General features: G+C 57.2%; 1 protein-coding gene across 2 annotated transcripts in view; it reads left to right on the top strand.

Moving 5' to 3' along the window:
* Positions 1 to 12,434, top strand: part of Parvb (parvin beta) — a 77,210-nt gene that overhangs the window by 20,464 nt on the left and 44,312 nt on the right. Inside the window, exon 1 of one of the 2 annotated variants that reach the window (XM_019208981.1) lies at positions 1,801 to 1,900. The exons of the other annotated variant lie outside the window; for it this stretch is intronic. Within the exon in view, the coding sequence (XP_019064526.1) occupies positions 1,816 to 1,900 (85 nt within the window). The 5' untranslated portion in view covers positions 1,801 to 1,815. Of the gene's footprint in view, positions 1 to 1,800; positions 1,901 to 12,434 lie in introns of those variants that run through there. 2 annotated transcript variants of the gene reach the window in all.

The raw sequence follows: 12,434 nt of genomic DNA, 5'->3' as shown, positions 1-12,434 counted from the left end.
TGGTCTGGGAGGCTGAGACAGGAAGGTTGCAAGCTCAAGACCTGGGGAACTTAGTGAGACCTCTCTCAAAGTAAAATGATGACAGTGACAATGATATTAATAATAGGACTGGGGATGTAGCTCAGGCCAAAGGTTCTGGGTTCAATTCTCACTATTGCAATAAAGGAAAAAAAAAAGTCCATAGGGTCCCTGTTTCCCCTTAAAGGTAAGGCGGTGACCCTCTGTTGCTTTTGCCCCCAAGCCCCTGAGCTCCCTGGGCTCTGGCATCTGCTTGGTCTTGGTGGACTTGACCAGGGCAGTGCTATGAAGATTCCCTGGTCCTGCCCGCTGTCCCCTTGGGCATCGCCGGGTTCTGGGCTGACCAGAGGCCCCCTCCATGCAGCAGGAGCAGGGGACAGACCGGGACCTTTCCAGTCCTGCGGGTGCCCTGGCTTCGCTCCTGGCTGCAGGGACCTCCATCCAGCCCCCAAGTAGGGGAGCTGTCAACGTTAGGGACCATGGGAGGGGGCATCTGCAGAGCACTATAGGGAGGTGTCAGCTTCCATGAGGTGCTTCCTGTGGGCTCCAGGGATGGGTAGCCCAGGCGGATCCGGAAAGCTGTGTTGGCTAATGATGCCCACTTCCCGTGTATGTGGTGATGTCGGTGTACACAAACTCACTGCTGTGTTCTCCTGGGAGCTCAGCTGGTGCCCTGGTACCTGGGACGGAGTGGGGGACGATGATAACACCCAACCACGCTGCAGGGATTCATTGTGCTCTACTTTTAGCCATTACACTTTCAACCTGGAATGTGGTTCAGTGTTGGAGCGAGGGCTTAGCACACTCGGGGCTGCGGCCTGGAGACCGAGGGACCATAAATGGTGTCCTGGGCACCGGCTTGTCTGTCACCTTTGTGTGACTCAGTGGCGTCAGGAGCCATACGGAGCGATCGCTCTGTGCCCTCTTGGGGTGCACAGGTGCCTGCTGGACCTCCCCACGAGGACCGAACGGATGTGGCACATTTCTGAGGACGTGGTCTGCAGCTGTGATTGTAAGAAGGGCCACCTGCAGCCCCTCTCAGTGCAGAGGCTACCCGGACCGGCCGGTGGACCCTGGGCCACCTGAGACCAGGCCAGTGTGTGAGCCGAGGGCAGTGGCCACACTGCAAGCAAAGGCATGGGCTCCACCTCCGTGCCCTCTCCCCTTCCAGAACCTTCTCCATGCATAGGCACTGGAGCGCAGCCTGCAGCCTCCACAGCTGGGGTGGCCCCGCCAGCTCCAGCTTTCTGTTTCTGGTATTTGATTTCTGTTGTCGTGGAAACGGGGTGACAAGTGTTCAGTGCGTTGGCGTTTGGTCTTCCAAGTGGGTGACAGCTGGGAGGTGCAGCTGGGCTGATGCAGAGTTGCCTGTGGGACTCTCACCTCCCTGTGGGGCTGGGTGGAGGCCCCGCCCGCCTCTCCTGTCCCTGTCCCCTGCCAGGCTCGCTTTCCGCTTCCCTGACTTGGAGCCCCAGTGGCAGTGGTTGGAGCCCCGGGTGGGGCTCACTCTGCCCACTGAGCTGGCTGTGTGTCGGGTCCCGGGGACACGCCCTTCCTTCCTCCTCCATGGGGGGCGTTTCCCGGAGCAGCTTACCAGGCCCATGGGTGTGTGTGTGTGTGTGTGTGTGTGTGTGTGTGATAGAGATAGAAGTGACATTTTGTGGCCGAGAGCTATCGTGTGTGACACCCGGCATCCTGTACCCTGGGACTCGGGGGCTTCCTCTAAGTCTCCCTAAAAGGGGAGTTGCAAGTCATGGTGGTGTCCCTGATGGCCATATATGATGCCATCGTGTCCCCATGGCCCTGCCAGTGCCTGGTGGCCTCGCTCAGCTGCAGAGCCCCGTGGAGCGTCCCTGTCGTCCCCTGGGCCACCTCCTCACCAGTGAGTCCTTCTGTCCTCTTGTTTCTCATTCGCCATGAGGTTAAACCCAGCCCAGGCCTTGGTCTGTCCCTGTTTCTGGGAAATTTCTTCCCCAAGATCAGACCTGGGCTGGCGTTGTCTCAGGCTGGGGACAGGGACATCAGTGTCAGGACAGTGTGGAAAGAGGGCCCTTGGCTACCTCCTTACAGCTCAGGGAGTCATGGGTCTGACTTGGGGAACGGAGCTTCTGCCACTGGTGGGGCACGTAGGCCTCTGAGCCCAGAATGGTACTTGGGTCCCCAGAGCCGGGGTGGCCAGGAGTCCCTGAGCTCAGATTCAACCAGCAGGGTTTTCAGAGAGGATCTGGGGCCCACACAGGGCAAGAGGGAGGGAGACACAGATTCCCCTTGGAGAATCTCGACTCTCAGCACAGCCAAGGCTCTGAGAAGTCCTGTAGGGCAGGCACCTGTGTGGCTTGTGATGCCCAGCTGTTCCCATCCACTTCCCTGGCCCTTGCCTGGCTCCTGCGAGGCCCACGCTGTCTGTCCCTGCCCGAGAATCTGCTGGGGCCAGGATTCGCCGAGCCAGGAGGTGTGTGCCTTCACGGCAAGCCTGCTTGGTCTTCTTTGGGGTCTGCTTGTGGGGTGTACCCGAGGGCCAGCTCCGTTAGAACTCACTGGCTGCATTTCTGTTGCCGAAAGAGCAGCGGTGGATTGAGAGAGGTCTTGCTGGGTCAGCTGCCGGAGAAGAGTCCTGCATGGCACAGCCCAAGGTCCCCGAGGGCCTGGCCTGACCCTGCCCACAGCCTGCACCTGCCCCTTTGCCGGGTCCCCAGGTGGTGAGGCCTCAGGAGTCACGACGGCCCCTGTTCCCAAAGGCAAATGTGTACATTAGAAAAGAATTTCATTTCAGTAAAAGACGTCACCACAAATCCCCCTCAGCATCCTCCGTCTCTCTTCACACCCGTCCCACTGTGCTGGCCACTTTCTGGAGTCCTCTTTGCTTAGCTCTGCCTTGAAGTCCTGAGCCGATTCAAAATGTTTCCCTTTCATGGTCATTTTTACTTCAGGGAGGAGCCGGAAGTCCCATGGTACCAGATCCGGTGAGTCAGGGGGTTGAGGACCCAGCATCATGTTTTGACAAACAGCAGCAGTCACTGTCGTTTTGATCCTACCTCATAAAGACTCATGGAAGAGGACTCCGGGGCGCTCTGGGGGATTGGCGTGTGTCTGTTACCGTAGGACATTTTTTCGTGTAAACACACACCGTTTCTGGATCAGCTGGTGTGTGTGGCTGCTTGAACAGTTGGGTGGGGAGGGCAGAAACCCCCGCTCTGACTTCCTGGTCAGGATACCGTGGGCAACTTCCCTGACTTTCCTGCACCATTTTCCTCATTGGAGGAATGGTGAGAGCCCGGCTCGCCGAGGTCCAGGAAAGGAGGCAGCAGTGAGATGCCTTCTCCTCCCTCCTTGCCCTTGGAGTCCAAGACTGTAATAGCAGTGAGAGTTTTCTTAGATGCATGACGTCCCCGTGGCTGTTATTTTGTGGAAGGGACTGTGCGCTTGGACAGGCTGGGTCGGGATGTGAATGCCACCCATTTAGCTGCCTTCTTCTCCCAGGCTGTGGCTGCCCCCGCCGGGCCTTGACCAGACGTCTTCCCGCCACATGACAGGACTCACAGAAGGACTCACTTCTGCGGTCATTACTCAGTTCTCTCCTGCTGGGGGCTGGCACCTTCTGCCTCTTCCCTGCAGGGCAGGCTTCTTCAAAGCTCAGCCCGGAGATCACCTCCTCCAGGAAGCTGGCTAGGACAGCCGCCCACCTCCCCAGGGCACCACTCCCTATTCGTTACTTGCCCACCTGATGCTGCTGTGTCCAAGTCCTCCCTGGGCCCGCCCAGTACCTGCCTAGGTGAGCGTAGTGGACGCCCACTCTCTGTGCGTGGTGAGTGAATACCACATGTGGGTCACGTCATTCCGAGATTATACCAGAAAGTTTGAGAGGAAAGGCCCACGGCGTTATTCAGTGGCAGGAACTCAAAAGGGAAGGAACACACTATACTTTCTCCCCACTCTGGCTCTCAGACTTCTCAGCATCGACCGCACGTGGCGCCTGAACTGGGCTGAGTGTCGTCTCTGTAGTTGTCCCCAAACACAGATGTTTGTGTGCTGCTGAGCAGGACAAGCCTCGGATACTGGGGGTTCACTTGAGCAAAACAGTCACTGCTTACAGGAGGTGGAGAACACCCAGCGGGAATGTCCCTGGATCAGAGGTGGCAGGGGCCACAGCCAGCAGGCCTAGGACAGACTCAGGCCTCCTGCCTCCCCGCAGCTGGGTCTCCGGCCAGGCTTGTGAGCAGCTGCACACAGTAGGTCTGCAACTTGGACCACTGGGTACTGTTGGCATTTTACATGTGTACCGTTTAACCCAGGAGCTGGAAGGAAGTGTGATTGTGCTGATCATTTACTCAGTGATTCTGTGGACATCAGTTGAGGGCCTTCTGTGTGCTGGGGCAGTCCCCAAGGGCCTACTGTGTGACGGCAAGGGCAGCTTCTGCATTTGGAGGGCTTCTGTCCAAGATGGAGACTGTTTGGCCCAACAAAGCAGGACAGAGGGATCATTTCAGAGCCAGGATGCAGCAGGTGCTGTGACTGACTGGCAGGTTTGTGGCAGGGGTCTATGAGGGGCTCCCTGGCAGCACAAGAGGGGCCAGTCAGCAACATCTGGGACCAAGCCTTCAGCGGTGGGGTTCCGGTCCCCTGCCCAGGCCAGGCCAGTGGGCATGTGTGGGGTTGTGAGGTCTGGCTGTGCTTCAAGTGACTGCGTGAGCATGGGGGTGAGAGGTGCACCTGTGAGCTCACCACCTCTGGTCCTCCCGCCCCGTTCCTGTCCACGGGGGACCAGAAAGCAAAGGGCAGGAGAATACTGGTGCCTCTGTGCTCAGGAGCCGCAGCTTGGGGCACCGTTGTCCCGGGGCTGCCCTTTTGTCCGGTAGGACCTGGAGGGGACCCATCTGCCTCGGTCTTGTAGGCCAACAGAGGCTCACACTGTGCACTTAGCTGACACAGTTTGCAGGGCCGAGGGCAGCTGGGAGGTCGCAGGATGCCCTGAGAGGCAGGTCATGGTGGGCACTGCTTTAGAACCCTGCGCTGAAAGGAGGCTCCCTAGGAGCCGGGGGTGGGGGGAACTGGGGAGCCCAGGGGACATGGGTGCCTGCTGCTTGCCCGCAACACACACACACACACGCCCGCCTGCACGTGCACACACGTTCGCACACTTGTGCACGCTGACCTCGAAGGCGCCGTTCAGCCGCTCTTTGTGCCCGACTGCCTTGAGTATTCTTAGAGCAGTTTCAGGCTCACAGCAAAGCCGAGCAGCAGGTGCAGCGCTTTTCCCAGCCTCGCCTCCTGCACAGCCTCCTCCGCAGCCAGCCCCCCGCCCGGTGCATTTGTCACATGGACGGATCCACATGGAGCGGTCGTTGTCACCCGGAGTCTGCAGACTCGGGGTCACTCTCGGTGCTGTGCATGCTGCAGACTCGGACGAATGTGTGGAGACGCGCACCCCTCGTTCCGGGCGCACCCAGAGTAGCTCCAGGGCCGTAAAACTGCTGCGCTCCTCCCGTCCACTGTCCTCCCTCCAGCCCCTGGCGCCCGCGGATCCTTCTAATTTCCACCGTGGCCTTTTGCAGGACGTCACAGAGGTGGTGCCACGCAGGACGTCGCCTTTTCAAGCTGGCTTCTCCCGTGCAGTCATGTGCTCCTGAGCTTCCTGTGGCTCCGCCCAGCCAGAGAGCGCGTGTCCTCCCAGCACCCCTACACTTCATGTCCAATGGCCCGAGGGGTCCACTCGCCCCTGCCCAGGCCTGCAGCCTTGTTTCATCCTGGTGCAGAGAATGTGGCTCCTTCATGGCTGCGCATAGCCTCGGGCCTCTAAGTGTGTGCCTTTAACTCGGGCAGGGGGCCTCCTGGCCTCTGCCCCCGTGACCTGTGGCCTCCTAGGCCCCATCTCCTCTCTTTTCATGGTGGTAGCTTGTCTAACACCCGAACGTCAGGGTGCATCCAAACCTTAGGGTCCACTCACCATGCAAACGGCTGTACCTGGAAAACGCCAGGTCCCAGGAGCCTGGTCGGCTGCTACAAGCAAAGGAGGTGGCAGGGGGATTCAGGTCACATCTGCCAGGTGCTCTTGGGGACAAAGAGAAGACACAAAGTTTCAGGAGGAGGTGAGGCTTGTGGGACACAGCTGTGGCTGAAAAGGTCAAGCAATTAGCACGTCCCAGGCTGCTTCCCCAGCCCTGTGAATAGCCAGGCCCAGGAGGAGCACTGGCGGGTGGGCTGGTGCCATTCAGCCCAGCAGCCTAGGGTGGCTGTGCTGTCATCCGGAGAAGCCACTGCAGTTGCGGTAGCTTCAGATCCTGCGGAGGGGAGGCTGTCTGATAGTTTCTGCACAGAAAACACAATGCATGCTATCGGATTTTCTGTTTAGAAGCCAGCCTCCTTGGGCCTTGGGGTGACAGGGGAGTGACCTGTGGCCACCTTGGGGACAGTGTGTTGTCACCCTCTGCGTGGGTTAGGCTCGTCCTCTGTGCTTGTGTAGTGCTCATCCAGGACCTGTCTGTTTCAGTCACTGCTGGATTCCAGGTGCTCTGCAAACCCACGTGGCCCAGAGTGTCACCGATGTTTGGAAATGCATGGGCTCCCTAGGGGGCACTCTTATTTGTTTCCCAGGGCTGCTGGAACAAAATACTAGAAACTTCTTGGCTGAAAACAACACACGCCTATCATCTTAGAGTTCTGAACCCTAAGGCAAGGTGACTTCAGGGCCGGCTCTTCCGGGGCGGTCTCTATAGAATGCGTTACCCTCCTTTCTGGTGCCTAGAGACACCCATGTTCTTGGTGCTGGCTCCTTCCCTCATCCTCACGACCATTGTAGGCATCTTCTAGGCTGTCTGCTTGCACCCTCCCTCTTCTGCACAAGCCCAGCCCTCTTGCTACCCTGGTTCATGCCAGGCCGCCTGCACTGCCCGGCCGGCCCCATCCAGAGCCTTATTCAGCCACCTGTCCCAAATCCCACCTTGTGGAAGGTCCCAGGTTCCCGGCTCAGGATGTGGCATTTGTTGGCAGCTGGCAGTGTGCGTCCTGCCACAAAGGCTGTAGAAAATAGGTCCCAGGAGTTCCAAAGCAAGGCCCTGGAAAGGAACACTGGAGTTGGGAATCGCTGATCCATTCACTTGTGAGCTCACCGCAGAACCTGCCAGGGGTTCTGCGAGTGCCTCTCTGTTCCGGGCTTGGTGCCTGGCACTGGGTGACAGCACAGGTGACCCAGAGCACAAGGGAGCGAGAACCCTCTGTCATGGATACATGGAGGGAGCCTCTGACTTTGAAAACATCTTGAAAGAAAGGAGCGGGGTGTGGTGGGAGTGCATGTGGGGGTCCCACCCCGTTAGGGGCAGGGGTTGGTCTAGCCCCCAGTTCCTCCTTTGGGCTCTTACCCCAGAGACCTGGCCTCGAGCTGGGTGCTGTGGGCATTGTCTCCGCCGGGGATGGACGGAGCCGTCTGTGCCGGGCAGGGCTGGATGTAAGGCCACCTGGCTCTGTGTGTGTCTGGGTGGAAGCAGGGCTGTCAGCATGTGCGATGGGGCTTCATCCCTCCACATGCACCCCACCTGCTGTTGGAGGAGCCTGTGGCTGCAGTTCTATTCTTTTCTGTGCGTGCAGCTTGCTTGCCCTGTGGCTACAGGTACAGATGGGCCACTAGGGGGCACTATATCCCCGGCGCTCCCCATCCCTGCCCACTGGAGCTTTTCTATGGCAGGTGCACATGGGAGTCCATTTTTTTTTTAAATGGCTTAATGTTTTAATCTTCTTATTTTCTCAGCAGAGCACACTTCAGACTTCCCTGGGTACGTGGAGATGGTACTGATCAGATTAATTAATATGAGTTTCCCAGCTTGGGACCCAGCCGAACTTGCTTCTGCTGACTTATTCTTGCCTCTCCTGGTTCTGCTCTCCCTTTGCAAAGCCTGTTTCTCCAGCAGTGCATAAACCTCTGGGCTCAGCCGGAGGCTGGGAGTGATTGGTGGGTGTCTTTCCCTCCCTGCCTCAGGGAGCACTTTGAGCTGCTCTGCCGGGCTGGAGCTGTGGCTGGCACACAGTCAGGATCCTCAGCTTCTCTCTTGTGATCACTGTGAGATTCTTGTGGGTTTCACATGCTGCCCCACCTGCTTCTTCCACATTGTTTTTTTTCTCTTACCATGAACTAGCAACAGATTTCCATGACCAGTGATTGGAATCGCTTTGAAGTACTCAGTAAAAAAATTTAAAAAATGAAAGCAGCGTGATTGATTGGTAGGAATGTGACAGAAGCACCCTCCATAAATCAAGGAAGCGGAGAGCAGAAATCAAAGGACTAGAAGAGGGATTAGGGCGAGTGTGGCCCAGATGTGAGGATTGCAGGCAAGAAAATGAGAAAAGACAGGGGATGCTGGGGGAGGGGACCTGGCTTCAGGGACCTTTGTCCAGCTGTCCAAGCAGTGGAAGATTGGGTCAGATGCTGTCATGCTCCAGAAGAGCCAGCATTAAGCAATGTGACCGTGAAGCCTGCCTCAGAGTCTTGAAGCTGTCGGCATCTGCTCCCTGGCAGTCTCCTGTGCCTGTGTGTTTTTTTTATGTTTAATATTAATTTATTTTTTTGATGGAGATTGAATCCAGGGCCTTCACACTGAGCTTCATCCCCAGCTCTTTTTATTTTTTTAAATTTGAGACACGGTCTTGCTAAGCTATATAGGTTGGGCTCAAACTTGCAGTCTTCCTGCCTCAGCTCCCAGAATGCTGGGATGCCAGGTGCTTGCCACCATATCTGTCATGTGACTGTGCTTTAACCTCCAGTGGACTCTGTGTGTGCTAGTGGGCCATCAGTATGATTTTCCTCATGGCCGGTCACTTGTACTTCCCTGAGTGGCTCTGGGGTGGGCCATGCTGCTGTCCCCATGTGGCTGCCACTGTGATGTCTCTGTAGAGTGGGATCCTGTTCCCAGCCGGCCTAGGGAGCGTCTGTGTCCAGCGTCCAGGGACTGACCCGTCAGGCTGCTGGCAGGGACACCTGAGCAGGACATTCAGGGTCTTCCAGCCTAGTGCATGCCTGGTTTGTGGGAGGCAGATGTCTCGATCTCCAGATCCTTTGGGCATTGGTGGCCTTGGGTCACAGGACTCTGTAGGCCTTTGACCAGGTGCCCCTTGAGGCCACAGGGGCCTTTGCCCTGGGACGTAAGTTAGGCTTTCAGGACTCAGTTTGGTGTGGTTGAATGGATGACCCCAAACAATGTCACTCAGCTGTCATGGGGACAAGAAGGTGCAGAGAGACCCGACACTGGTGCCTGGGCTGCTTCTGTACACACCACACCGCCTTACCCTGTTAGTTGTCGTGACAGCTGTGTGACTGGGCCCAACTCCTGTCCCTCTGCTTTCGAGGTAGGCAGGTGGCTTCTGGGCAGGGCCTGGCGGTGGACTTGCTAGAGGGCTGTGATGGACGTAGCGTACAGTGCTTCTGGAGGCCTGGTGACTGCTGCTCCTCACTGAAGGTGGAGGAGACTGGGTCCTTGGAGGCAGCAGGAGAAGGCACGAGAAAGGTCACCTGGTCACCAGGCCGCTCATGATGCTGTGGGTGTTCTTGGCCTTGACTTCGGGGCAGCAGAGGCCTGGGGTGGGCTGATGAAGGGCTGTCTTGCGGAGCTGGTCCTCGGAGACTAAGTCTGTGGTGCTGTAGGGTGGGTGGGATGTGGGGGAGCCCAGGGGCCCCCGAGGATTCTCCGGGTATGTGTTCAGAGGGTGCACAAAGAAGGTGAAAAACTGAGCAGCCCGGCTTTCCTCCCTAAAGTGTCTGACGTCCTCGTGAGGAGCCAAGGTTCATCTTCCCCAGAGAATGGGGACACTGGGAACCTTTTTTCCTTCTCCTTCCTGCAGATAACTCATTTTTCTGTGCTTCTGACATGTTTCTGATCACCCTGGGGATAGAGGGGAAGAAAAAGCCTCTTTCTGGTCCAAGGGAATCGTGTATTTAACATCGCCTCCTGAGCTCCCGCCCCGTATTTAGACACTTTTACTCGGTCAAGTTGCGGTGTTCAGACCTGGTTTCTGGAGATGGCTGGACCCTCTCCGTCCCCAGGTTGTCTCCTCTGGCCGCCTGCTGCAGGTGACAGCAGAGCATGCTGCCGGGGGTGTGGATGGTGGTGTGGCTCGGAGGCTGTGGTGTCCATCAGCCCAAGCTGCAGAGCAGAACCTTCCCGCCCGAGTCTGGAGGCCGCCCCAGCTTGGCCGCGTTGCAGTAATTGGGTTCTCGGTGACCCACGACAGCCAGGCTAATGGAAGCCTCATCGGAAACTCTCTTTTCCACCCAGGTAAACTGCCGGAGGTAGAAGAGCAGTGGATTCTGGTCCTGAATTTCTTTCCTGGCTGAGTTTTGAGTACAGGCGGTTGGAGTCACAGGCTCCTTCCTGCAGATGTGCCCGGTGCCATCAGGGCGAGCTTTGCCCGGGGTCCCAGGCCAGAACTGACAGAATCTGGTCCCCATGCCGTCCTCATCTGGAGACAGGGAGGCAGGTGACCCCACAATTGCACAGTCTGGGGACAAGAGTAAGTCTTGGTCCTGGGCGCTGGGGGCTGTGGAGAACGCAGGGGAGGGTCTTGGAGTGTGTGTGTGTGTGTGTGTGTGTGTGTGTGCGCACACTGAGCGTGCTTCCCAGGCTGATGTGAGTGGTGGGGTTCTCTGATTGCAGTGGTGGGGGCAGCGGGGTGAGGGCAGTGCAGGTGACCCACAGGAAAGGTCTGGAAGGGGCTAGGCAGAGATACCTGTGCGGCCTGGGAGCTGCAGCTAGGTTGGTGAGGGGTGGTGCCTGTTCACCTCATCTTGGTTAACCGCTAAGAAGGGCTGGGTTGGTGGGAGCCCTGGGGAGTGCCTCCCCAGGAACTGATATGGCCAGGTCGGTGTGCTGGAAGAATCGCTGAATCAGACAGGACTTGCAAATAGCAGAAAATTCAACTCAAGTGACTTAAGAACAAAACATAATTCATTGGTGCGTTTAGCTGCAAGGCCCAGTGGTGGCTGGCTTCAGACGGCGCTCGATGCAGCACCCAGTGGTGTCACTAACTCTGTTCTCATCTTCTTGGCCCCTTTGACCTGGTCTCCAGGTTCCGTGTGGTGGTGAGATGATGGGCCGTTGCTAACTGGCATCTTTCCTGGGTCCTGGCCAGCAGGAAAGTGCCTACCTCCCTCTGCATGCCTAGTAAAGTCTCACTGCAGCTCGCTGGTGCTAACTAGGCCACACCCATGCCTGACTGTTCCTGGGGTGCAGGGCTCCCGATGGCTTGGGCCTGGGGCCCTTGCTCCCCCCCTGGGCTCAAATATGAGGCCTGGGATGGTGGTGGGAAAGGCTGGTGCTCCCCAGGGAAGGCTGCTGAGCCTGGTCCGACCAGCAGAAGGGTGAGTCGATGCCAGAAAGGAGAAACGACAGTGCCTGTCCAGGACAGTAACCCGCAGAAGGGAGAGCCCAGCACCTTGCAGGGGCCAAGGTGACCATCCCAGTGTAGGACAGGAAGTGTAGCCCTGTAGGGGGCAGTCCTAAGTCCAGCACCCCGGATCCTCCCTCTGTGCTCTTAGCACTGACAGGCGGGTTGAACTCTTTGCAGTCCCACAGTCCCACAGTCCTGTGACATGAGTCTGCAGCCTTGGGTGTGGGAAGCCATGCTTGGGGCTTTCCTTCGAGTTTCCCCTCTCCCCTAGCTTGCTGTGTCCTAGAGAAAGTCCTGAGGCTCCCTCAGGTCCCCAGGGCTGTTTCTGTCCCTGCGTCCTGTGTGTCCTCCGAAGAATCAGCTGTCACCCCCTGCACCTCTGCTGAACCTATGTGTACCTGCCCAAGCCTCTGCTCACTTTCCACCCCTTTGGCTTTGCACAAGGGGCGTGTGAGTGCAGTCTGATGGCAGAGAGCCCTCTCTCCTCCTCCTCTCCAGTCCCTCCTCCCAGTGGTGACACCGCCGGGGCATTTTGGAGCACACCCCCCACCCCTCTCTTTGTGCGTTTACAGGCACACACACAGAAACACGGCCTTGATTTCTCGGGTTATATTTTTCACATAAATGCACTCGGTCCTCTATATCCATGGGTTCCACATCTCTGGATTCACCAGCTGCAGGTTGAAAATATTGGAAAAGATAATTGCATCTTTAGGGACTGGCTAGACTTTCCTTTAAAAATGCGGTGTGGCACAGCATGGCGTATGTGTTGTAAGTCATCAGAGATGATTTAAATTATCTGGAAGGATGCATGTGGCTTCTATACCCACCCTGCACCATTTCCCACAAGGGACTTTATTGTTTGTGGAATACGGTTCCCACCCTGGATCCTGGGCCAGTCGGTTTCTTGCCAATACCAGAGGATAACTTTATCATGTGGGGTTTTTTTTTCCCCCTGGTACCAGGGATTGAACTCAGGACCTTGTGCCACTGAGCTACATCCCATCCCCAACCCTTGTGGGTTGGTTTTTTTTTTTTTTTTTTTT

This window comes from Fukomys damarensis, unplaced genomic scaffold, assembly GCF_012274545.1.
Source record: "Fukomys damarensis isolate Sample0158 unplaced genomic scaffold, DMR_v1.0_HiC HiC_scaffold_19, whole genome shotgun sequence".
Taxonomy (NCBI): domain Eukaryota; kingdom Metazoa; phylum Chordata; class Mammalia; order Rodentia; family Bathyergidae; genus Fukomys; species Fukomys damarensis.
Note: the sequence above shows the minus strand (reverse complement) of the source record. Positions and strands in the feature narration are given on the sequence as shown.